The 27927-nt window shown below is 35.7% G+C and overlaps 1 protein-coding gene across 1 annotated transcript in view; it reads right to left on the reverse strand.

Moving 5' to 3' along the window:
* Positions 1-273: 273 nt before the first annotated feature.
* The window catches only part of TINAG (tubulointerstitial nephritis antigen), a gene marked incomplete at both ends in the record, with an annotated part of 99877 nt that continues 72223 nt past the window's right edge, over positions 274-27927 (reverse strand). The window contains 2 exons of the mRNA XM_079713554.1: positions 274-408; positions 15381-15426. Of these exons, the coding sequence (XP_079569680.1) occupies positions 274-408; positions 15381-15426 (181 nt within the window). The remainder of the gene's footprint in view (positions 409-15380; positions 15427-27927) is intronic.

The raw sequence follows: 27927 nt of genomic DNA on the forward strand, positions 1-27927 counted from the left end.
TCAAAAAGAACATTTTCAGGAGAGGGAAATAAAGACTACCAATGAACTCGAAAGGTATTTGAAGCCACTCTCCATGCTGTGTTCATGTTTTTACATACTCAGTAATATAAAGGAAGCAGGAGCTTAGAGCCTAGGGTGAAACAAGAAAGCAAGCACGTTATACTAAAAAGGCAAAGAGGCAGAGATTCCACTGTCACAGAGAACTGTCACGTTGCTTAATTTCAACTTAAAGGGTGACTTGAATGCCTGGCCTTATGGAAATTTAATGCTTTGTTATGGTTCATCTGAACTTGTCAGTTGGCCCCAAGCTGCGATAATCAACTTTTCAATGTCAGACTCATTTACTCCTCGAAGAATCCTGAAATAGCCATTCTCTCCCCAGGACGTTCCCCAGGAATTGGCAGCAATCTGAAGAAAAACAAAAATAAAAATTAAAAAAAAAAAACTGAATAATACTTGGATATTTTTAAATCCAACCTGTAAAGTTAAAGGGGACTCCTATGTAGCTTTATATGCTTTTGACTTACTGTGATTATTAAGAACTTACACATTTTGAAAAGAAGACCAAAACAATTATATTATTCATTATATTATATTATCACTATATTATATTATAATATCATTATATTATATATCATTATATTATTCATATTATTCATTAATTACTTTAATATGCATATATACTCATGTTCATGATAACCAGAATTGATGAATTCCCCCAGAGTACAATAATAACATATGAGAGTTTGAAATGCCACATCAGAAGATGATACACATTGCAGTTACAGTGTCTATTATGTGACTGGCCCTGTGCTAAGCACAGGAGGAACCATGATAAAAAATATCCTGTGTTCAGGGAGCTTATGGGCTAATGAAGGATGGTCAATGTAAGGCAAGTACTAAGGCAGAAATATGCACATGGGGAGGCATCTCACTTATCTGAAAGGTTCAGGGAAGTTGTCATGAAGAAGTACCACATGTGATGCATATTAAAGCCTAGGAGTAAATTAACCAGATTAAAAAAATGGAGGAAGGGAGATTCAGGTAAACAGTAAAAACATAAATATCAAAGCATGAAGCAGCATGAAGCAGAGAAATGAAGCAACAAAATTGTTATCATTAAATCATAAAACAAGTTGGTAGTTTATGAGGCTAGAAGGGGAGGAGAGGAAATCCATACTGATAAAATAATGGTGAAAATGATGACAAGTTGTTGAGCTGCTTCCAGCAGGAGTGCAGGTGGACAAATTTATATTTTGATTACATTATTCTGTATGAACTGAGATGGATGAATTTAAAAGGGTAGGAAAAACCCCCCACAGGGATGTAAACAGCTCTTTGCAGGAAACCGTACTCAGCACGAAACCCCTTTTCTTGTCACTTTAGCAAAGCTATATTTTAACTAAACTTAAACAGTCCACCCCCATGCTCTGCTCATCTCTGACCCAAGTACAGTTTTCAAATCTTTTGATCACACACTACCTTGCCTAATCTGTTGGTTCTTCCCATAGATCAAATAAGTAGAAATGAAGAATAAATAACTAACAGATGATCAGATCTCTTCCTTAGCATCCCTTTCAGTGATCTCCAAAACAAACTGTGTGAACAAGACAGCAACTAAAGAAAGATCACAAGAAGTTGACAAGCCTGCAGGCAGTAGGGGATGGCAAGGACTCTGACCCCCTATCCCAAAGATTAACTGAGATTACTTCCCCTTTTCCCTTTAAAACTTTCATGGCCAAGAAGAATCTTTGGAGTTGGTTTTGGGGGGACACAAGTCCACCTTCTCCCCAGATTTCTGACTTTCTAATTAAAAGCAATTTTCCCTTCCACCTTTATTTCTGGACTCTCAGTTCTGTTGCATTAATCTATTTGTCTGTTTTTATGCCAGTATCATACTGTTTTCATCACTATAAATTTATAGTATAACTTGAAATCAGGAAATGTGATACTTCTTGCTTTGTTTTTCTTTCAAAGTACTGCTTTGGCTACTTGGGGTCTTTTTTGTTTCCATATAAATTTTAGGATTTTTTTTCAATTTCTGTAAAAAATGCCATTGGAATCTTGATAGGGATTGCATTGAAGATATAGATGTTTTTGGTAGTATTGAAAATTTAACAATATTAATTCTTCCCCTTCATGAACACAGGATACCTTTTCATTTATTTGTGACATTTTTGATATCTTTCATCAATGTCTTATAGTTTTCAAAGTAGAGATCTTTCACCTCCTTGGTTAAGTTTATTCCAAAGTTTTTTCTTTTTTTTTTGATGCTGTTATACATGGGATTGTTTGTTTTCTTTATTTCTTTTTCAGATAATCTGTTGCTAGTGTCTAAAAAGGCTACTGATTTTTGTATGTTAGTTTTGTTATCCTGTAATTTTACTGAGTTAATTGATTTGATCTAACAACTTTTGGGTAAAGTCTTTAGGATTTTCCAAACAGGTATACCTTGGAGATTTTGCACGTTCAGTTCCAGAACACTGCAATAAAATGAATATTGCAATAAAGTGAGTCACATAAATTTTTTGGCTTCCCAGTGCATATAAAAGTTATGTTTACACTATACTGTAGTCTTTTAAGTGTACAATAGCATTACATCTAAAAAAAATGTGCATACTTTAATTAAGAATACTTTATTGTTAAAAAATGCTAACCATCATCTGATTATTTAGCAAGTTGAAATATTTTTGCTGGTAGAAGTTTTAAAATATTGCAAGAATTACCAAAATGTGACACAGAGACCCAAAGTGAGCAAATGCTTTTGGAAAAATGGTGCCAATAGATTGCTCAATATGGTCTATTGCCACAAATCTTCAATTTCTACCAAAAAAAACACACCAATATTTGTAAAGTGCAATAAAGTAAAGTGCAATGAAACATGGTATGCCTATATAAACTGCAAATAGAGACAGTTTTACTTCTTCCTTTCCAATTCTGATCGTTTTTATTTCTTTTTCTTGCCAGATGGCTCTGGAAAGGACTTCCAGTACTATGTTGAATAGCAGTGGTGAGAACGGGCACCATTGTCTTGTTTCTCATCTTAGAGGAAAAGCTTTCAACTTTCACCATTAAGTATAATGTTATCTGTTGAGGTACATTCCTTCTATACTTGATAAGAGTTTTTATCATTAACAAATGTAGAATTTTGTCAAATGTTTTTTCTGAATCTATTAAAATTACTATATAATTTTTTCTTTCATTCTATTAATGTGATGTTTCACATTGATTGGTTCATGTGTGTTGAACCATCCTTGCATACCAGGTATAAATCACATGTGATCATGTTGAATGATTCTTTTAATGTGCTGCTAAATCAAATTTGCTGGCAATAAAATGCTGTCTTTTTTTTCAGTACGCGGGCCTCTCACTGTTGTGGCCTCTCCCATTGCGGACCACAGGCTCCGGACGCACAGGCTCAGCGGTCATGGCTCACGGGCCCAGTTGCTCCGTGACATGTGGGATCTTCCCGGACTGGGGCATGAATCTGCGTCCGCTACATCGGCAGGCGGACTCTCAACCACTGCGTCACCAGGGAAGCCCTAAAACCTGTCTAATTACTGTAGATTTATATAGTCTTGAAACCTGGTAGTGTACATCCTCAAACTTTGTTCTTCTTTACTCTGACTATCTTGGGTACTCTAGGTCTTTTGCATTTCCATTTAAAGTTTAGAATCATCTTTTCAGTATAATCCTCTCTTCCCCTCAAAAAAAAAAATTCTCTACTGGGACATAGATTAGGATGTTACTAAATTAATAGATCAATTTGGGAAAGTTAATCTAGAGACTTCCAGGTAATCAGTATGGTATAATTCTCCTTTTAGCTAGGTCTTCTTTAATTTCTCATAACACTAAAAATCTTGCACATTTTTCATTGACATATTCCCTAGGTTTTTATTTCTTTATTCTTTTACTTATTTTTGGCTGCATTGGGTCTTCGTTGCTGTGCACAGGCTTTTCTCTAGTTGTGTCATGTGGGGGCTACTCTTCCTTGTGGTGCACGGGCTTCTCATTGTGGTGGCTTCTCTTGTGTGGAGCATGAGCTTTAGGTATATGGGCTTCAGTAGTTGTGGCATGTGGGCTCAGTAGTTGTGGCTCATGGGCTCTAGAGTGCAGGTTCAGTAGTTGTGGTGCATGGGCTTAGTTGCTTCACAGCATGTGGAATCTTCCCAGACCAGGGCTCGAACCTGTGTCCCCTGCATTGGCAGGTGGATTCTCAAGAACTGCACCACCAGGGAAGTACTTCCCTAGGTTTTTAACTAGTTACATCATTTTTTTGTGTGTATTAGGACTTTAATTGGGCACAAAGATCATTTTCTTCACAACGGCTACATTAATAAAAGGCTTTAAGCTGAAATTAGTCATTAAACCTAAGTCACTTGTATTTTCAAAAAACCAAGAAACAAATATAGACCAAAAATAATTATTTTCTCTTCAAAATATTTATAAAACTGGAAAGACTATCATACATAGAAAATTCTAATACTTCAAAGTAAAGCTATGTTTTACCTGGAAACTTGCTAAATTCTTCCTCAAAGATGTAGCAGGAGTGGAGTATAGCAGAAACTGGACAGAGGACAGTTGCAGCTTATGCCTCTAACTAGATATTTCCTATATTTTGTCTAAGCCATCCAATTTTTGGTACTGTGCTACAGCAGCCCTAGCAAACTGATACACTTTTGTATTCCCTAGCATTCGTTTTTGATGTTGCCTACTAAATATCCCAGTAAGGGTTCATATAACTCTTTAAAAAGCCAGACCATGATCTAGAGACTCTGTTCAGCTTATCTTCTCCCAGCTTATCTCCTCCTCTCTATTAAATTAAACCTTCATTTAATAGAGACAGCATTTCACTTTCCTTTCAGAAATAGTTCTGTAATTTGTTCTCAGTTTTTCAAAAATAAAAAATATATTGTTGAGGGACTTCCCTGGCAGTCCAGTGGTTAAGACTCCACACTTCCACTGCAGGGGGAATGGGTTCGATCCCTGGTCAGGCAACTAAGATCCCATGTGCTGCACAGTGCAGCCAAAAAAAAAAAAAAAAAAAAACTCTGGGAACTAAAAGAGCTAAGCAAAGTCCCAAAAGGCAAGAGGGAGAGGTAATATGAAAGAGAGGTTGAGAGACATAGAGGATAATACGAGAAGGACAATAATCTATTTAATAGAAAGGTCCCAAAGTAAAGGAAGTAAAGATGTTATATTCAGCTATAATAACTGAGACCTTTACAGTAGTCATCAATACTGTGAATCCTCAGAATTAGAACACAAGAAGCCCAAATTCTTACACAAAATTTAACACTACAGATACTACAGCAATATAATCAGAATTATTTTGGTAATGTCAGGTCTACTTTCAGATCAGAAATTTCCTGGAGAGTAATATTTCTCTCTCCTGGAATTTTAATTTCTGTAAGAAAAGACAGCAAGGTGTTTCTCTCACTGCTATAGATATAAGTAGAAATAATTATGAACTAGATGCAATACATGTAAGAAAAGACAGTAAGTTCATTATGAATTACAGTAATTATGACCCTTAGTAAAATGACATATCCCATTCAAAGAATTTCACACAAATATAAGAGTCTAAAATATATCCTAATTTTCAGGTACTGGCAATCAAATCTGGTATTTTAGGATCCAATATGAATTATAAAATACTTTCACCAGTAAGGGTTGGATTAAAGAAATTTTCTTTTTAGCACTTCACTCTGATTCTCCCTTGTCTCTTCCAAAACTATGATTTTTAAAATGTTTATTTATTTATTTATTTATTATTAGTCATCCATTTTACACGCATCAGTGTGTACATGTCAGTCCCAATCTTTCAATTCATCACACCCCCACACCCACCCCACACTGCTTTCCCCCCTTGGTGTCCACATGTTTGTTCTCTACATCTGTGTCTCAATTTCTGCTATTCAAACCACTTCATCTGTACCATTTTCTATGTTCCACATATACGTGTTAATATACGATATTTATTTTTCTCTTTCTGACTTACTTCACTCTGTATGACAGTCTCTAGATACCTCCACATCTCTATAAATGACCCAGTTTTGTTCCTTTTTTTTTTTTTTTTTTTTTTTTTATTTTTACTTGTTGACAGTTTGCTTTATCTATTTATTTATTTTTGGTTGTGTTGGGTCTTCGTTTCTGTGCGAGGGCTTTCTCTAGTTGTGGAGAGCGGGGGCCACTCTTCATCGCGGTGCGCGGGCCTCTCACTATCGCGGCCTCTCTTGTTGCGGAGCACAGGCTCCAGACGCGCAGGCTCAGTAATTTTGGCTCACGGGCCCAGTTGCTCCGCGGCATGTGGGATCCTCCCAGACCGGGGCACGAACCCGTGTCCCCTGCATCGGCAGGCAGACTCTCAACCACTGCGCCACCAGGGAAGCCCAGTTTTGTTCCTTTTTAAGGCAGAGTAATATTCCATTGTATATATGTACCACATCTTCTTTATCCATTCATCTGTAGATGAGCATTTAAGTTGCTTCCATGACCTGGCTATTGTAAATTGTGCTACAATGAACATTGGGGTATATGTGTCTTTTTGAACTATGGTTTTCTCTGGGTGCTGGGTCATATGGTAATTCTATTTTTAGTTTTTTAAGAAACCTCCATACTGTTCTCCATAGTGGCTGTATCAATTTACATTCCCATCAACAGTGCAAGAGGGTTCCCTTTTCTCCACACCCTATCCAGCATTTGTTGTTTGTAGATTTTCTGATGATGCCCTTTCCAACTAGTGTGAGGTGATACCTCATAGTAATTTTGATTTGCATTTCTCTAATAATTAGTGATATTGAGCAGCTTTTCATGTGCTTCTTGGCCATCTGAATGTCTTCTTTGGAGAAATGTCTATTTAGCTCTTCTGCCCATTTTTGGATTGGGCTGTTTGTTTTTTTAATATTGAGGTGCATGTGCTGTTTATATATTTTGGATATTAATCCTTTGTCCATTTATTCATTTGCAAATATTTTCTCACATTCTGAGGGTTGTCTTTTCATCTTCCTTATGGTTTCCTTTGCTGTGCAAAATCTTTAAAGTTTCATTAGGTCCCATTTGTTTATTTTTGTTTTTATTTCCATTACCCTAGGAGGTGGATCAAAAATATCTTGCTGTGATTTATGTCAAAGAGTGTTCTTCTTATGTTTTCTGCTAAGAGTTTTACAGTACCCGGTCTTACATTTAGATCTTTAATCCATTTTCAGTTTATTTTTGTATGTCATGTTAGGGAGTGTTCTAATTTCATTCTTTCACATGTAGCTGTCCAGTTTTCCCAGCACCACTTAGTGAAGAGACTGTCTTTTCTCCATTGTATATCCTTGCCTCCATTGTCATAGATTAGTTGACCATAGATGTGTGGGTTTATCTCTGGGTTTTCTGTCCTGTTCCATTGATCTATATTTCTGTTTTTGGGCCAGTACCATATTGTGTTGATTACTGTAGCTTTGTACTATAGGCTGAAGTCAGGCGTTCTGATTCTTCCAGCTCTGTTTCTTTCCCTGAAGACTGCACTGGCTATTCGGGGTCTTTTGTGTCTCCATAAAAATTTTAAGATTTTTTGTTCTAGTTCTGTAAAAAATGCCACTAGTAATTTGATAAGGATTGCATGTAATCTGTAGATTGCTTGGATAGTAGAGTCATTTTCACAATATTGGTTCTTCCAACCCAAGAACATGGTATATCTCTCCATCTGTTATTATCATCTTTAATTTTTTTCATCAGTGTCTTATACTTTTCTGCATACAGGTCATTTTTCTCCCTAGGTAAGTTTATTCCTAGATATTTTATTCTTTTTGTTGCAATGGTACATGAGAGTATTTCCTTAATTTCTCTTTCAGAGTTTTCATCATTAATATATAGGATTGCAAGAGATTTCTGTGCATTAATTTTGTATCCTGCAACTTTACCAAATTCATTTTAATCACAGTTTCTGTTTCATTACTCGTGATGGGTCTGTTCATATTTTCTATTTCTTCCTGGTTCAGTCTTGGAAGGTTATAGCTTTCTAAGAATTTGTCCATTTCTTCCAGGTTTTCCATTTTATTGGCATAGAGTTGCTTGTAGTAGTCTCTTAGGATGCTTTGTATTACTTTGGTGTCTGTTGTAGCTTCTTTTCCATTTCTAATTTTATTGATTTAGGTCCTCTCCCTCTTTTTCTTGATGAGTCTGCCTAATAATGGTTTATCAATTTTGTTTATCTTCTCAGAGAACCAGCTTTTAGTTTTTTGATCTTTGCTATTGTTTTCTTTGTTTCTATTTCATTTGTTTCTGCTCTGATCTTTATGATTTCTTTCCTTCTGCTAACTTTGGCTTTTGTTTGTTCTTCTTTCTCTAGTTCCTTTAAGTGTAATGTTAGATTGTTTATTTGAGATTTTTCTTCTTTCTTGAGGTAGGCTTGTATAGCTATAAGCTATACAGCTTTTGCTGCATCCCATAGGTTTTGGATTGCTGTGTTTTTATTATCATTTACCTCTAGGTATTTTTTGATTTCCTCTTTGATTTCTTCGGTGATCTCTTGGCTATTTAGTAACGTATTGTTTAGCCTCCATGTGTTTTTGTTTTTTACGTTTCTTTTCCCTGTAATTGATTTCTAATCTCATAGCATTGTTATCAGAAAAGATGCTTGATATGATTTCAGTTGTCTTCAATTTATTGAGGCTTGACTTGTGACACAAGATGTGATCTATCCTGGAGAATGTTCTGTGTGCACTTGAGAAGAAAGTGTAACCTGCTGTTTTTGGATGGAATGTCCTATAAATATCAATTAAATCCATCTGGTCTATTCTGTCATTTAAAGCTTGTGTTTCCTTATTAATTTTCTGTTTGGATGATCTGTCCATTGGTGTAAGTTAGGTGTTAAAATCCCCCACTATTATTATGTTTTGTCAATTTCCTCTTTCAGAGCTGTTAGCAGTTGCCTTATGTATTGAGGTGCTCCTATGTTGGGTGCATATATATTTATAGTTTTTATATCTTCTTCTTGGATTGATCCCTTGATCATTATGTAGTGCCCTTCTTTGTCTCTTCTAATAGTTTTTATTTTAAAGTCTATTTTGTCTGACATGAGAATTGCTACTCCAGCTTTCTTTTGATTTCCATTTGCATGGAATATCATTTTCCATCCTCTCACCTTCAGTCTGTATGTGTCCCTAGGTCTGAAGTGGGCCTCTTGTAGACAGCATATACATGGGTCTTGTTTTTGTATCCATTCAGCGAGTCTGTGTCTTTTGGTTGGAGAATTTAATCCATTTACATTTAAGGTAATTATCCATATGTATATTCCTATTACCATTTTCTTAATTGTTTTGGGTTTGTTTTTGTAGGTCCTTTTCTTCTCTTGTGTTTCCCACTTAGAGAAGTTCCTTTAGCATTTGTTGTAGAGCTGGTTTGGTGGTGCTGAATTCTCTTAGCTTTTGCTTGTCTATAAAGCTTTGATTTCTCCATCAAATCTGAATGTGATCCTTGCCAGGTAGAGTAATCTTGGTTGTAGTTTCTTCCCTTTCATCACTTGAAATATATCATACCACTCCCTTCTGGCTTGTAGAGTTTCTGTTGAGAAATCGGCTGTTAACCTTATGGGAGTTTCCTTGTATGTTATTTGTCATTTTTCCCTTGTTGCTGTCAATAATTTTTCTTTGTCTTTAATTTTTTCCATTTTGATTACTATGTGTCTCAGCATGTTTCTTCTTGGGTTTATCCTGTATGGTACTCTCTGTGCTTCCTGGACTTGGTTGGTTATTTCTTTTCCCATGTTAGGGAAGTTTTTGACTATAATTTCTTCAAATATTTTCTCAGGTCCTTTCTCTCTCTCTTCTCCTTCTGGGACCCCTGTAATGCGAATATTGTTACATTTAATTTTGTCCCAGAGGTCTCTTAGGTTGTCTTCATCTCTTTTCATTCTTTTTCTTTATTCTGTTCCGCAGCAGTTAATTCCACCATTCTGTCTTCCAGGTCACTTATCCATTCTTCTACCTCAGTTATTCTGCTATTGATTCCTTCTAGTGTATTTTTTGTTTCAGTTATTGTATTGTTCATCTCTGTTTGTTTGTTCTTTAATTCTTCTAGGTCTTTGTTAAATATTCCTTGCATCTTCTCGATCTTTGCCTCCATTATTTTTCTGAAGTCCTGTATCATCTTCCCTATCATTATTCTGAATTCTTTTTCTGGAAGATTTCCTATCTCCATTTCATTTAGTTGTTTTTATGGGGTTTTATCTTGTTCCTTCATTTGGTACATAGCTCTCTGCCTTTACATCATTTCTATCTTTATGTGAATGTGGTTTTTGTTCCACAGGCTGCAGGATTGTAGTTCTTCTTGCTTCTGCTGTCTGCCCTCTGGTGGATGAGGCTATCTAAGAGGCTTGTGGAAGTTTCCTGATGGGAGGGACTGGTCTAGTTACATCATTTTCGGTCATGTTTATTTTTAATTTCCCATTGTTTCTTGTTACCATATAGAACTATAATTTGTTTTTTATATTTTTCTAATATCAAGAAAGCTGTTTAAATATGCTTACTGTTTCTAATAGTTTATTTCTATATATTTTTTGATTTTCCATATTCATAATCATGTCATCTGCAAATAACATCAGTTATATCTCTTTCCATACCCCCTTTTATTTTTTGTTTGTTTGTTTGTTTTACTGCACTAGGTGGAACCTTCAGTAAAATTTTGGTAAAAATGTTGACAATGATTGTTTTATTTTTCAGTGATAAGGGAAAAGCATTCAGTATTTTACCATTAATTATGATGTTAGCTATAGGGTTTTTGTGGATAAGGATTATAAGGTGAAGGAAGTTAGGTTCTATTCCTAATTTGCTAAGGTTTTAGATCATAAATGACTTCTTTTGTCCCCAGAATTCTAAAATCACCCCAAATTTCTCCTCCCTGGTGTAGTTTCCCCATATAATCCTTTCCACTTGAGTGTGGGAAGGATCTGAGAATATAATGGGATATCACTTGTGTGATTAGGTCACAAAGTTGAGCAGATTTTGAAGATGTGATTCAAATTCCCAATCAACTGACTGTGAGTTAATTAAAAGGGAGATTATTCTGCCTAAGCTAATCATGTGAGCCCTGTAGAAGAGAGTCCAGAAATCAGAAATTATTTTTTCCTAATGATCTTGAAGTTACTGTGTTTGGAAAGGATTTATGAGAGTACCTGTGAAGGGGCAGGTGGCAAAAAAACTGTTATTATTGCATCTTCTGTACCAATTAAGATAATCATGTTTATTTTTCCATCTTTAGTCTGGCATGTGATGAACTATATTCATTGCTTTTACATGTAAAACCAACTTTGCACTCCTGCGATAAACCTCACTTGATCATAATATATTGTCCTTTTAATATATTTTACAGATGTGATATTTTGTGTACAATTTTGTGTTCATAAGACATATTGCCCAGTAGTTTTCCTTTCTTGTGTTGTCCGTGTCAAGTTTTGGTATTGGTGTTATGCTGGTTCATGAAGTGTTTTGGGAACTGTTTTTTTCTTTATTTCTTAAAAGATATTGACATAAAATTGATTTCATTTGTACTTTAAATGTTTGGAAGAATTTACCAGTGAAGCAATTAGAGGCTGGTGTTTTCTATAATAATTTATTTTTAATACAAAATCAGCTTTTCAAATAGTATTATAACTAGACTTTCTATTTTCACCTTGTGTGAGTTTGGATGCTTTGCTTTCCAAGGAGTTTATTCATTTCATCTATATTTTCAAATATACTGGCATAATGCTTGCATAGCATCTTATATTACCTACTTAATATCTATTGAAATGGAAGAAAGTCCTCTTTTTTCATTTCTATGTTAATTTTTTTTCTCTCTTGGTTTCTTTATGAGTCTTCCTAGGAATTTAATCTTTTCAAAGAATCAAATCTTGCCCTCTTGATATTCTCTATTGTAGGTCCACTTTTTTTCATTGATTTCTGCCCTTCTCCTTTTCATTCCCTTCATTCTATTTTTTGGAGGTTTGAGTTCTTTATCTAGCTTACTGGATTACTACTTTCAACTTTTCCTTTCTTAATATATGCATTGATTTTAACCTTTCTTTTTTTCAAATACATGCATCTTCTATTACATTAAGTACTGCTTTAGCTAAGTAACACAAGTTTTGACATAGCATACTCTGTAAAATTTCAATCCTTTCAGTTTTTTGAACTTACCTTATGACCCAGCATATGGTCAACTTTGGCAACTATTCCATATGCACTAAAAGAATGTATATTCATTAATAGTTGTATCTAGTATTCTATGAATTTTAATTACATAAAGCTAGCTAATAGTTTTTTTTTAATGTTTTATATATTTACCTATATTTTAGCTGCTTACTCTATGAAATAAGTGGGATGTGTTGAAATATACAACCAAATTGTGAATTCGTCTTTCTCTTTTCTTCTGTAACTATTGCTTTATATTTTTGATGCTGTGTTATCTTGGCTTTTGTTTGAATGAAAATATTTCTGATTTGCCTTCCTTGAAGAAAGTTGCTGCTGGATATAAAATTCTAGTTTCTCCTACTTAGAGTTTATTGCGCTTCCGAATTTAGGTTGATTTCTTTCTATTTTGGAAAACTTTTGGTCGTCAGTTCTTCAAATATTGGTTCTGCTTCATTCTCTCTCTCATCCTTCTGAGACTATAGTTACATGTATGTTAAAACATTTGATTGTGTCCCACCCATCTCTTCCCAGTATTCTGGATTTTTCATTATATTTTCCTCTGTGTACTACAAGTTGGATATATTTTATTGCATTTATTTAAGATATCTAATTCTGCCTGCTATTTAACCCATACATTGAGTTCTTAATTTCAGACATTGCACTCACACTTACAATAATTCTTTTCTTTCTGTATATTGAAATCATTTGTTGAAATTCTCTATCTTTTCATTCATATTTAAAAAAAATTACAATTGTTATTACATCTATTGCTTCTATTGATAGTTTTATCCCTTGGTTATTGGTCACATTTTTCTGCTACACATCTCCAAATGTTTAAATGTATGCTGGATATTTGCCATAATAATTACAGTTGTCCCTTGGTATCGGTGGGGGATTGGTTCCAGGGGACCGCTCTCTCCCTGCACCAAAATCCACGGATGCTCAAGTCTGCCAACTAAAAACTGACACCTGACATCTGCCTCTACAAGGATAAAGTCATTAGCCACTTCAGTCTCTGAGCTTCAACACACCTGAAAGGAGCTCAGGGTGGAGATCAGGAATGAGGCACCCTGTGCTCTAGGAAAAACTGGCAGAACAGGCCTTCAGATAATTAGATATTTTCAGAGGAAGATTTTTTTTTTTTTTTTTTTGCGGTACGCGGGCCTCTCACTGTTGTGGCCTCTCCCGTTGCGGAGCACAGGCTCCAGACGTGCAGGCTCAGCAGCCATGGCTCACGGGCCTAGCCACTCTGCGGCATGTGGGATCTTCCCGGACTGGGGCACGAACCCATGTCCCCTGCATTGGCAGGCGGACTCGCAACCACTGCGCCACCAGGGAAGCCCCAGAGGAAGATTTTATGATCCCAAATTCTTGCATCTTCTCATATCTAGAAAAGTACTAAAATCCTGAACGGAGACATCTGCTCCTTGTGACTAGCAGTAACCTTCATGAAACTAGCAGCAAGCTTCTGCAAAATGTATGCTTGAGTACATGTATTCCCCCGTCACCAAAATCATATATATACAGACCTCTTCCCTATCTCTTCTGAGCAGTTCTTCAGAGTTATCTGAGATGCTGTCTCCTGAGCTACAGTCCCTATTTTGCCCCAAATAAAACTTAACTCACATTGTGCAATCTTTTTAGTTGACAAGTCCCTTATATAAAATGGCATAATATTTGAATATAACTTACACACATCCTCTCGTATGCTTTAAACCATCTCTGGGGTACTTATAATACCTAATGCAATGTAAATGTTATGTAAATAGTTGTAAATGCAATGTAAGTGGTATGTAAATAGTTGCCTGTGTACAGCAAATACAAGTTTTGCTTTTTGGAATTTTCTGGAATTTTAAAAATATTTTTGAACCACAGTTGGTTGAATCTGTGGATGCAGAACCCTCAGATATGGAGGGCAGACTACATAAACATTGACACTGAGATTATTTTCTAAAGAAGATTAGCCTTTTCTTCTCCTAGAGCGACATGGTAAGGGAATAATCCCCTCAATTTAGTAAAAAACTGAGTAGGATCAGGGCTAGAGAAAAGTTTTGGTTAAACTTAATTGCACCTGGTTTCAAATATTTCAGGGCTGTACCTACCATGTGTGTGTTTCAGGCTCTTTTCAGGGTTCTCCTACCCTGGGTTTCACAATGCTGTAAATGATTTCACTCTGCCGTCCCCCCACCCTTAACTACTCACATTATTCTGCATTCAGAAATATTCCAGGAAGTTCAAATAATATATTCTCTTTCACATATCATAAGTGTTAACTATTGAACACTAATTTTATTGACTATCTCAAGCTATTTTAATAAGGAAAATGATATTTAAGAAAGCTCAGTTCAAATACAAAGAAACATCATTCTACTCAAAAACATAACACCTCCACATGTCAACAAGACAAATACGAGTGGTGACCACATACTTGGGTGATTGATTTTTGTGAGTGCCTTGTGGAGAAATCTAATTAACAAGAGTCAGTTGAGTGAGCACATGCCCTAATATTTAGTGTTTTATAAGTTATAATATGCCCTCTAATGCATACATTCAAGTTCAAATTCTATGATGAATATCATTACCTAAACTTTATTTCTGGGGGAAAAAAGGTATATAATATAAGGACCTGGGATAATTTTCTTTATTGTAATCAACTGAATATTTGAGGTAATATATTCCAATCTTCTTCAAACTTTCTTACATATAACTTTCTATTATTTTTTAGACTATATATTAGTTTTTTCTCAGTAAAGAATCATGTGTATGTTATAGTTGGCAAAAACAAAACTATATATATATATATATATATATATATATATATATATATATATATATATATGTATATTTGATACTAACATTACAAAAGCATCACCCATAGCAAAAATAATGTAAGAATACAAAGTTGATTGACACATATGAGAGAACTCTAATCATTTCTTTAATTTTAATATAGGTGATAATAGAACAAAAGTTACTCTGTTGATTCTCATTTTGAAAAATAATACTGATTCATCTCTTATAATTTGAAATAAGAGGAGTTGAAAAATGTTACTATAATATAAATGATTATAATGGATTTTCTGTTGGAGAAAATACCAGTATTACAAATGATATTACAGTGACTTAGGATATGACTAAATAATACAAAGCTGGGAATACAGACACAGATGATTCTAAAATACTCACTTCACAGTAGAAATTTAATTGGAAAGCATTACATACCCAAAATTTTTCTTTCCGCCCCTTTGCTCCTCTCAGTGTGCCCCATCTAAAAATAACAATAAAAAATATTGACATGGTTAAAAATGTTTGAGTTACATCTTGATAAAATTCAAATTATTATCAGAATTATACCTTTTCTTTTCTCTTCGTCTCACTGTGTCTTATTATGGAACTGTCATCATTGCCTATAGAAATGTGCATGTATCATTTTCTTTTTAACCAAAACTTCATCAGAATATACTCATCTATGTCCAAATGGTTTGAAATCAAACTCTGACCAAAGGATATAAGTCTTAGGGCAGCTGGGATGCAGGGGTTTTAAAGTACTTAAAGGTGCCTCCCCTCTTCGTATCTCACCTTCTGAAACTCTGCTAAAAATCTCCAAGACTACTGGTAAAAATCATAATGTAAATAAAGATAACTGTTGTAGAAAAGAGCATTTATGTAAAAATGTTCATATGCATATATTATTCTAGAAAATGGTTGTATGCCTAATGTGACATTTCTATGTATACATGTACATAGGGAAATCAAATTCTATATTCTCAGTACTGAGCCAATCTCAATGTAACAGGTAACAGTTCATAAAATATACAGGCCTACAATACCTCGTTTTTTTTTCTTTTGACTAAACCCAGTGACATAGATGTTACTAACATGTTCTATTTACTAACGAAATATCAAGACCTGTCCAAGATCACAGAATGTTGTTGAGCCAGCACTCCAAATTTCATGTTCTTAATATGCCATATTGCTTCTCTTGTAAATATACAGTCCCCAACTACAGTGTGTCCTGAATGACATCAGTTTTATGTGGAGAAAGTATATTGACCACAACTTTCATGCACTTTGGTGGATTATGAGAAAATAATCCTGCCCACATCAATTCATTCCTAATACCCCAAATCTCAATGTCAGAATGGTATGCCATTGTATAAAAGAACATTCTGGAAGAGGTACAAATTTGTTGTTCAAGTATTTTCAACATGTCCATTTGCCAGAAAGCTGTTTTTCATAGGGTATAAAATAGAATGATGGCACCACAGCATAGAAGTATTGCTTAAAGATGACAGATTTATTGTAAGGAACTCGGGGCATTCAAGAGAGTATGCAATAATGCATTTGGATCCTTTTGTACGAGAGTGAGGGAAGAAAAAAGTGATTTGGGAAATAGGAAAACACTAAAGAACAATTTTTCTTTATTTTGCTCCTGATGGAGACTAGGACTGGTAATTGCACTGATTGCCATGTCTTTTTTAGTTATCTATGCACAGAGCAGTGGACTGAAACACTTTTAGGGTTTCAAATATTCTAGGTGCTTTAACATGTAAGTTCAAACTGGTTCAGTTTTCAAAATCATTTTGTAGTTTTGTAATTGTACCGACCTCCTTGTAACTTTTCTAAAAAAGCTATCACCATTGAAAAAATTTACCAGTCATACTATGTGCCCCCAAATCTTCTAAGGTCATTATGTACTTCAAGCAGTGATCATATCTGAAACCTTGAGTTGCTCATTTTTTACTCTTGGCTTTTATGACGATTTCAGGAAGCCTGTACCACTCAAGCAAACTTCCTTTCAGGCAGTCTGAACACTAGTTACTTTAGCTATTTACATGAAATACAAAATATCAATACAAGACTAAATCAGAAAAATTTAAGGAATTGTATGACTCCAAAACAATACAGGCAGGAGAGGATCCTCATATCTGAGATCCCACCAGCCATGGTGAGAATTTGAGATCCGTCTTGCTTGAGGCACTAAGGAGCCTCATAAGAAAGAACTCCCAATCAAGAAAGAGGTATTCAGACATGACAAGCTCGATCCAGTAATTAAGCCCTCATCAAAAGCGAGGAAGAGCCATTGAGAGTATGATTTGTTCCCAGCCACTCAGATATATCCAAACTTAGCTCCACACTGAATTCAGCTAAGTTTGGAGTTGGGGAAGAAGCAAGTCAGACTTGTTATTAAAACCTGATAGAGCTATTTCACTAAAAACTGTATATTCCATAAAACACTTTAATGATAATCAAATAGAGGGTAATACCAAAAGTGGATAAAGGTTTCTTTCCCACTTTGTAAGATATTTCTAACTTCCTGGGCTCCACTGCATTGAGAATGGTGCATGGGAAGACAAAGTAGTATAACAGAGGGAATTGGAAGACATACAGGCAAAATACACTGTGAAGTAAGTATTGCATTTATTATTAAGTCCATTTTAGATACCACTAGGCACTCTCAGAAATACTGAGACATTGTTTTGGGGCATGAAGATCCACAACTGCATATGGGATTAAGATTTACCAAAATGATGACTACACATAATTCCATTAACAGCAGATCAAAGACTAACTACACTGGAACCTTGAACAATATGGGTTTGAACTGTGCGGGTCCACTTATACAGGGGTTTCTTTAACTAAATACATACTACAGTACTATAGGGTCTGCAGTTGGTTGAATCCATGGATGAGGACTATGGAGTTAAAAAAGTTAAAAAGTTACATGCAGGATTCCAAATGTGTGGGTCTGTGGCCCTAACCCCAGCGTTGTTTAAGGGTCAATTGTAATTCTAGGGAAACATTTCCTCACAAAGGAGGAGAGGCACTTCAGAATGTAGTTGTATAATTTTTCTTATTGTAGTATTATCAAATAAGTTAAAAGTGGACTAAACTACTTTATTTTAGAGATATCTAGGAAATACAAACTATCACTTTTGTTCAAATGACCATATTTTTCATATGTTCCTATATATTTTGTTATGATTATCTAAATAATACTTTTAATGATATAATAGCATTACTATCTTGCAAATCTATCAACTCTTTGGAGTTGAAGTTTCTTTTCAAGAAGTACTGCTGTTTATTATAACCTTAAGATGCATTATTTTGAACACCATTTTTAACCCAGGGAGAATGCCAGCATTAAAATTAATATAAACATTCCCAAAATGGACAGAAAAAGTTAATCAAGGCTTCAAATAAAGGTGAGGGAGGAAAAGGAAAATAAGTCTGCTGAAGCTGATAGTTTCAGGGGCTTGGATGCTTGTGAAAAAAATTATAAACAAAGGATGTTGACCTTTATGCAAAATTCAGTTAGAAAGAAAATACCACAGCTCATCACAGAAGCTAATGTTCAGTTCCCCTATGTTACAACCTCTGTGTCAAATGACAAGCAAGTTTCATCCATCAGAGGGTCTAATGTTTGCACTGCAACCTTCAGCTCTCTTTTGTTTCCTCTATCTTATGTAGACTTTTCCTTAGATGGTAATCAAATATCCCAGAAAGTCGCAAAGAGGTGTTGTAGAAAAATAGGTGAGTGGGTTATTTTCTAAATACCCCAGGTTCTGAACGACTGGGAAAAATCACTTGACCACAGGTAATTTTTCATTGGTTTAAGAGTGAATTCATGTAATTAAAACCTTTATCCAAACAAAGATAAATGTTAACTAGTACAAAACAAGAGGACTAGTATTATTCAGTTACAGAGAGAGTTCTTCTATTTTTGACCTGTGAAGGGCATATTTCCCATATATATACTTTCCTGAATTGTGGTACCCATTGTACTAACAGGTTGAAAATTTTAGAAATATGTATATATTTTCACAAATATCTTCTTGTCAGGCAGTGGGTGTCTTTAAGGACATGAGGATTTTCATTACAGTCATACTTGCTCTAAGCCTATGTACTCACTTCTTTCCTTCCATTATACCTCTTCATTTAGGACTATTCAAAAACATTTGTTTAGACGAACCAGAACCTTAGCCGTCTTCTGCCAAGATTGTTTCCTTAAACTTGTTCATCTAAAACAACTGTACAGGAACCCCCTGGTGGTGCAGTGGTTAAGAATCCGTCTGCCAATGCAGGGGACATGGGTCCAATCCCTGGTTCCGGGAAGATCCCACATGCCGCAGAGCAACTAATCCCATGTGTCACAGCTACTGAGCCTGTGCTCTAGAGCGTGTGCTCTGCAAAAGAGAAGCCAGCGCAACGAAGAGTAGACCCTGTTCGCCACAGCTAGAGAAAGCCCACACACAGCAACGAAGACCCAACACAGCCAAAAATAAATTAATTTAAAAAAAATAAAACAACTGTACCATAAGTTCACCAGCTGGAGAGACCTTAAGAGCAGCTGTTCTTGCCTTGAGGGATTCAACTGCCTATGAACTTATACTATTCATTTTTTTCTACCTCATTAAATTAAATCATTTCCACTATTTGTTAAGACACATTAATGCTCCTTTTCCTTACAATTTAGTGACTCCTGGGGAAATGCTGGTATTGGAAAACTCCAGGCAGCTTGCAGCTCATTAACCATATTACCTGATGATGCCTGAGGAGTGATGGTTCCTACACTGAGTCTATTGCTACATCTCTCACTTCAAGCACATGATCACCTAAGCTCTTCCTTCTGAATTATTCTTATCTGCTCATTTTTTAGGTAGTTCTGGAAACACTACTCCTTTGCATAATATTAAAAGATTTTCTTGGAGATACCATAAATTCTGCAAAGTAAACATTGAAGAATGATGTAAGATTTTGTATGGCTAAGGTTATTCCCTTTGAAAAGGATGTTGTTCTTTTCAGGTAACAGTGCTAAACAATACTAGAACTCTTAAAACCCTATTTTAAGCTCTGCCTACATAGTAAAATCATTGGAACTGAATAAGTACTTTGTATAAGACTTTAAATGATAATTTTTTTTCTCTTCTTTGGTTTTGTTTGATTTTGCCATTCAGGTCAATTTATACAATGTGGTCGTATTAGACATGGTAAATAAGAGAAAAGTGAATATACAATTTTCTTAAAGTAATATTGATATTCCTATAAATATCCCTTTTAATAATGAAAGTACAGCATCTCTTGTGTACTTCATCCATTTATTTCTGCCTTTATTCAGCAAACTGCTCTTTAGTACAAAGAAAATGTATCTTCTGCCTTCAAGAAGCTGATAATCTAATGGGAATGACGTTGGGAAATAAAAACACAAGTATAAAAATAATTTGAATTCTATAATTGCTATCTTTATAAAAGCATGTTTCACAATTTTTCTATGAGTTCCAGGTGAGGAAATTAACTGTGGAGGGCAAAGACAACTGCCTTCACAGAGTGGAGTAGAAATTCTTCAGGTGGAAATGGGAGTGTAGAATTGTAGGTACCGTAAGTGCAAAGTCACAAGAGAGCCATGAAAACCTCATCTCAGCCTATTTTTAGAGCAGCACTTGGTTCAGTGTGACTGAAGAACAAAGGTGGGAGTGGCTGGAAATAAAGTTAGAAAAGGAGATTTGGCTCAGCCCGTAAAGAGCACTCAAGGCTATCGAGCTTGGCTTTTATAAAATGGTGGTAAAGAGTCATCCACATATGGGATGTGACATGATCCAGATAGTTTTTCACAGAGACAACTCTGGTGTTAGCATGGGGATAGATTCCAAGGGTGGGGGGGAGATTGAAAGCTTAAGATTAATATTTTCCTTAAAGCAAGACATAATGAAATGCTGAATAAGAATGTAAGCTCTCTCAAGCAAATGTTGATTCTTTTAACAGCTGTGTCTCCAACATCTGGGATAGTGACTATCACACAGGCAACCCTCCATAGATATTTTTTGAGCAAGTACACTGGCAGTGGGAATGAAAAGGAGGGCACAGATTTGAGAGTTATTTTGGAGATAAAAGGGAGGAATTTATCGGCTAATTTATTATGACTGAAAGGAAGAAGAAGGAGTCAAGGTTAACTGCAGGATTTCAAGGTTGAATGAGTAGGGAGGTACATCAAATGTGGCAAATCTTGGGGTACACTTCACACTATAGAGAGATGTGTTCCTGATGACCAGGTTGATTGATCATTGCCAAGACTGTAATTACAGAGTTGCTTCATCTTCTGAGTGGTTCTGCATATAAACCTTTAAATTCATGGATTTTCAGGGTTTCTGACAGGAAAACCACTGAAGGAACCAAGGAAAGCTGATAATTAGAAATAATTGTGAAAGAGACTTTCTGCAGAGTGAGGAATTCTTCTGTGACAAGAACAATTATTTCTAACTCACATGTCAAGATCATATTTGCTTAGGAATCAACTTCTTTAAAGCAGATTTCACCTCCATCTAAGAATTCGGAGTTACAAGAAGAAAAAAAAAATACTTTATATTGATGGTAGGTATATTACACTGTAGCCCAATCATCTAGATCAAAATGTTGTAATGCTTCTGGTGATATGTTACTTCTGGGGTCGCATCATGTACCCAATAGACTGACAAGAGGAATTCAAACTCATGTTTTCTGGGCAGACCAATTCCGTATTAGTGAATATAGATCCAGACAGATAAAAAGCAAAGTTTCTAAACAGTGGACATGTAAAGAAACTTGATGCAGTACAGACAACTAAAACAGGAAATTTTGGAGGAAAACAGGGAACAGATACATAAGAGAGCCTGATATGAAACTCCAGCCCTTTTTATTAAGGAAATGAAAGTCAGATAGGATACAAGTATAAAGAAACCACCAGATGAGTTTCAACTCAATAACAGTGATATGACTACTCTGGATATAGGACTTTACTTCTAAAGGTGAGACAGCAGATAGATGATTAGGTCCCTTTAACACAAAAATTTGAAAGATAACCACAGTAATAATGAAGCAGAGATACACAGGATTTTTTGTCTTATGAATGTTTTAGCGGAGACACTTAGTAACTTTATTCAAAAAAATACTCAGGCTTGCTGAGCATGGCAGTGTTGAATACGACAAGAGCCATCACAAAGTGCTAATTAATGCTAGATCAGAGATGAATGAAAATAGACAGCATGGGAAAGCAAAATAAAATGAGGATCTTACCCATTCCCCTTCACTTTCTACTGAAACAAAATGTACATTAAGCCAGGGTGCACTGAATCTAAGACTGGGTACTTTTACTGATGCATTCTGCCAAGGAGCTACAAACTTTATCATTGATTGAAGAAGATTTCTGGAGATTTCTGAAAGATAGTTATTTTGTATTAAAATGTCAGAGAAGATTGTGTGTATTGTGTGCTCCTCACTTATTAATCATCCAAACAATGCTGTTTATTGAACTGCTGACATATTGCTTACACTACCCTCTCCTAATATTTCAGGAAGCAAAAAGATTGCTGAGTATACTATCACATTTAATTTGACCTATAAAAGGGATTATGGACGAAATTGATGACAAGGTTGTACCCAGTTTACGCTCTGGTCAGAATGATCTGCTGTGAAACTTGGAGAAGCATCCCAGAATATGTGTTAAGATGTCCACACCATGTGCAATATACTGGGGAGAGATTGCAGGACCAAAACTATCCATCATCATCAATGACAAAGAACTAGGGTAATATCTAGTGATGACACCCCATGAGGGAAGACTTCAGCCCTTTGATGTTAGGAATAGAAATGGCTTTGTATTTTCTTATAAAATCTTAGCACTGAAAGGAGACTTCAGGGGTTGGAGTGTATGACACACAGGCTAAATCTGGCCCACAGTCTGTTTGTTTGTTTTTTAGTTATTTTTTTAAATTGATGTATAGTTGATTTACAATGCTGTGTTAGTTTAAGATGTACAGCAAAGTGACTCAGTTATGGAACAGTCAAGCTCATTCTTCTACATATTATCTATATCTACAAATGACAGAATTGAATAGTTCCCCAAATTAATCTGACTCTAATCCAATTTCTTTGCTTCATAGATAAGGTAACTAAAGCCCTAAGAGGTTAAGTAACAGTTCAAAATTATATGGTAAATGACTAAATTGTCACTAGTATCTAAGGAGCAACCTATAGCATTAGCAACAAAAAGTAGGACCAGGAGAAGAAAGAAATGGATGGAGTCATTTCCAGCTGTGAAGAGGAAGGGCATGACCAGCCTTGATTAATTTGCAGAAGATACCAAGAAGAAAGGGTCACACCTGAGAGAAGAGAAAGAGATAATGCCAGGGTTTACCTTTTGTATCTTCATAGAGGAGTCATGAAACGTTTGGTAGGAGAAGGATTGTAGGCAACCATAGAAAGATAAAGCTGGTGATGGTGAACAAGATGGACTAAAATGAAAAAGTGTATGGGGGGAGGCAGAAGAGCTTGGTCATGATAACAATATTCCAATCAGGATTGCATTCATCACATCCAACCAACTCATTTATATCCAAAAATGTAATGACCCTAATGATTAGAATCATGGGGATGGAAAAGAATAATATTTGATACATTTATTTTGAGGATCAAAGTAAATCAAATTTGTCACTTAGTATCAAAAATAGTACTCATTCATCATCTGTGAAATTCATTTTTTTTGCAACGTTTCCCCTTTTAGTGTAACATAGACTTGGCCCTACCTTCTCTTTGGTCATATTGAAGGAGTCCATCATATCCTACATGTTTCTATTCAGAGAAGACATTATAAATCACCACAGCAACACACGACTTTTAAGAAAATCTCCCAGTTCATTCATTCATCAGAATTGTCCTGTAGATTATGTTTTCTGGAGCATAAGATAAAATCCTGATCCTAGATTCCAACATGGTAAGCTTGTATCATATACTTTCTAAAAATGTGCTGTGATTATCCTGAAAGTGCTCTCTCTTTCAAGGGACAACCAATCCACACTTTTTCCTGACAAAAGAAGTCAGAAGCCACTCTACTTCCGATTCCCGATATCCCTCCAACACCACCACACGTCAGGAAATTCACAAGCATACAGTTTACCTAACCTCCATTGTGAATTTTATCATATTTGAAATTTTAAGGACAACACCTACCACAGAAGGTATTCTCTTTTAAAACAGAATCACCAAAAGTAATGTATTAATCTGAATTTCGAAGATAACCCTGTACCAGGGACCAATGACGCTCCATCACACAGGCCCCCCAAATCTTAAGTATCTACAGACATTAAAACTCATCTTAGCAAGAAAGTAAAGTATACTTTCCCAATAACTGAAAGCCATACTTTTTGATATTATTACTAATAACAGTAAATATTTGTTGAATGCTTCCATATATCAAGCATAAAAGTACTGTGTATGCATGATCCCATTTATTCCTCACAAGCATCATTTTATCTCCAGGTTACAAAAGGCTAAACACATCTCAGTAGATGGCAGCAGGAGATTTTTGATATAGATTGTCTGACTTCAACACACATACTCCTAACACTGTGTTGTGTCCCAGGGGTCTACTAAACAAGATTAGTATTGAAGTGGCTTGAGCTCAGCAACGATTCTGCAACTAGACAGCATGGGAATCTCTGGAAAATCTCTATCACTATACCCTCTTCTTTTACATTAGGTTATTGGGTAGATAAAATCCGGGTCCTTTACAGATCTTAGATGGATAAGATATTTTAAGTTTGAAAAGTAGTATATTCTTTAATCAATTTAATTAAATTATCCTTTTAATACTTCTTTTATTTTTAATAGTATTTACTACTAAAATACTTCAACCTGGTAATGAAAGTGAAATAAAATAACAGTTTAGCAGTCAAATAGCTTCGTATTTAAAAGTTGCATTTAAGAAAGATATAGAAACCTTAGGATATAGAGAAGAGAAAAAAAGTTTTATAAAAATGAAATCCTTGAAAAATAGCATTTCTCTAAAGAAAAATAAGTGCAGGGTACTTAACAATAGTCTTTAAAAAATAAGAAAATTTATGTTATCTTCTTTATAAATAAAACATTCAAGTTCCATTTAAGTTGCTCTGAGTTTGTTTTAATCTCATTAGGAAAATAACTAGATAAATATTGAAAAAATGAGAACAATGCAGCAATGTTAATACCATGTAATATTAAAATAAAGTGGTAGAAATTGAATGATAGACAGTGTGTATTTTGAACAGGGCACCTCAGAATCAAACCATAATAAATTTATGTAAGAATTTAATAAGCTATAAAAAATGTATTTCAAAGAGTAAGGAAGGAATGGATTATTTATTATGTGGTCTTGGTGCTTTTAGCTCAGAGTCTGGAGGAAAAAATTAGATCATCACCACACATCATCACCCAAATATCTTCCAGGTAGATCTTTGACTTAATTACTTTAGAAATACAACTTTAAAAATTTAGAATAAAAGTTAAAGTATTGCCCAGGTCAAAACCATTAAAAATAAATTTATGAAGCCAACAATAAACTGGGGTTTAGTCTTAAAAACGAAGACTCTGTTAGAAAAGCAAATAAAGGGCAAGAATAATGAGTTCACAGTAGAGGAAGTGCAAAGGCTTAATTAACATCTTAGTAACCTTTACTCCGGGGTCATTTCCTACTCTAGTCCTGACTTGTACATTCTCTAATGCACCTGCAAGCTCTTAGGTGAGGTTCCCCTCCTCTATGCTCTCTAACACTTTGATTCCATCTGTGCAAAACCAATGCACTTACATTATATGGGTTTTTTGTTTGTTTGCTTGTTTGTTTTTGTTTGTTTTAATTCTTGTAGATCAGTCAAGATGGCAGAGGAGAGAGACCCTGAGCTCACCTCCTCTCACATTGTATGTTTACAGGGCTGTTCTCACTACTAGATCGAAAACACTTCCAGGCCAGGCCAGTGTATGAACATGGTTTCCCAGAGCTCAGGTCTGCCACAATGTGTCAGGGGAAGAAAGATTACTTTTCCTTTTTGAATAGTATTCAGTTTTTGCTACTTGCTTTATAGCAGAAACTGTACAGTGGATCTAGTCTATTGAAATCCCATTTCTATTCTTTGGTGACAGTTTCTGCTCTCAGATTTACCCACATCTCAAAGTAGAATGACCCAGAACTAGGAGACTGAACTGAACTGAACATCACAGAATAGGGGGTAGAGAAATGCCACCTGGACACTTGGAACTTTCACTGTAAACCACACAATGTTGTTGCGAAGGCATATAAATTCATACAGAGATGATGGAGGACGGGGGTGAGGGCAAACCCAGAGACGCTGAAGCAGTAAGACCAGGTGAGGCCCCAGGACAGGTTAGTAAATTATCATTAATAGCAGAATACCCCTAGACTGGGCTACCTTTTAGTCTCAGTTTTCACTAGATTCCTCCTCACTCTACACTCAACCTATTTACCCTTTCCAATTTCTTAAGTAGGTCATATTCTCTCTCACTGTGAGATTGTCTATTTGCTGCTCACTTTTCCTGGGACATGCTCTTCTCTTGCCGTGTACTTTTAATAATTCCTACCTGCTTTACTCACCTCCACAGCAGGTGCTACCTCTTCCCACAAGTCTTCTCTGGCCCCAGAATTGGAGTTATGTGTCTTTCTATATGACTCACACCCTCACTACTCAATTTAAATTCCTATCCTATTTCCATCTCCACGCTTAAGACATTGTGCATCAGCATTGCTTATTCCTCTCTGTGTCCCGCTCTGTCTCCTCCTCTGCCTCCCTTCCCTCTCTCTCTCTCTCTCTCTCTCTCTCTCTCTCCCTCCCTTTCTATCTCTCTCTCCCACTTGCTTGAAAACAGGAGCAGGATACTTTTGCTATTGGTATTCTTAATGTCTAGCACACTACATGACTGACACATATTACATACTAAAAAAAGTTTCTTATTGAAAAATTAGGCAGAGGTCTTTATGTGCAGATTAAAGATGTGTGGTCAAACCAAGTGAGAATAGAATTTTTAAATAGGAAAAAAAGGATATATTTATTTTTACCCTAAGGACACTTTTACTAAAAGAAAAACTATAGCAGTTTCTTGAGAAAACCTAGGTGATAAATAAACATTGAGTGAATCTTGACACTGGACTTTCCTTGTTCCTATATATGTGTGTGTGTGTGTGTGTGTGCGTGTGTGTATGTGTGATATTTATATAGAAATGTACTATGGTTGGGCTTCCCTGGTGGTGCAGTGGTTGAGAGTCCGCCTGCCGATGCAGGGGACACAGGTTCGTGCCCCGGTCCGGGAAGATCCCACATGCCGCGGAGCGGCTAGGCCCGTGAGCCATGGCCGCTGAGCCTGCGCATCCGGAGCCTGTGCTCCGCAACGGGAGAGGCCACAACAGTGAGAGGCCTGCGTACCGCAAAAAAAAAAAAAAAAAAAAAAAAAAGAAATGTAGTATGGTTAAAATAGTTATTTTGAAGTCAGAAGAACTTAAAAAGTTTTCTAAAACACTCTGTCTCTTATTTCTAGTAAAATGGAATAATAATTCCCATCTTATGAGGTTTTTTGAACAGGAGGATTGTGTGACAGTACTACTTCAGTGATTATGGATATAGTTGGTACCAAATGCATTTATTAATTGATTCAATCTTGTAAAGCAGCAATTCTTAGAATTTCCCAATGAAGATTCTCTAAAAACTGAACACAATCACAGAGGGCCTGGGAGATGTAGATCAAGTCAGCTCTCCACAAACTCAAATTTGTGTCTCTGTTTTTTTTTTTCTTTAAAATTTATGCAAATTTGGAATTCTGCCCCAAACTATAGCTCTATTTGTTCTCGTGTTATAATGTCACTGCCAAATCTTTTAGACTTCCCAGCCTCATTTGCAGCTGGGTAGAGGCATGTGAATGAGTTTTAGCCAAATGAATGTGAATGGACTGGTAAGTGTCATTTCTGAGTCAAGGC

Source organism: Hyperoodon ampullatus (assembly GCF_949752795.1).
Source record: "Hyperoodon ampullatus genome assembly, chromosome: 10".
NCBI lineage: Eukaryota > Metazoa > Chordata > Mammalia > Artiodactyla > Ziphiidae > Hyperoodon > Hyperoodon ampullatus.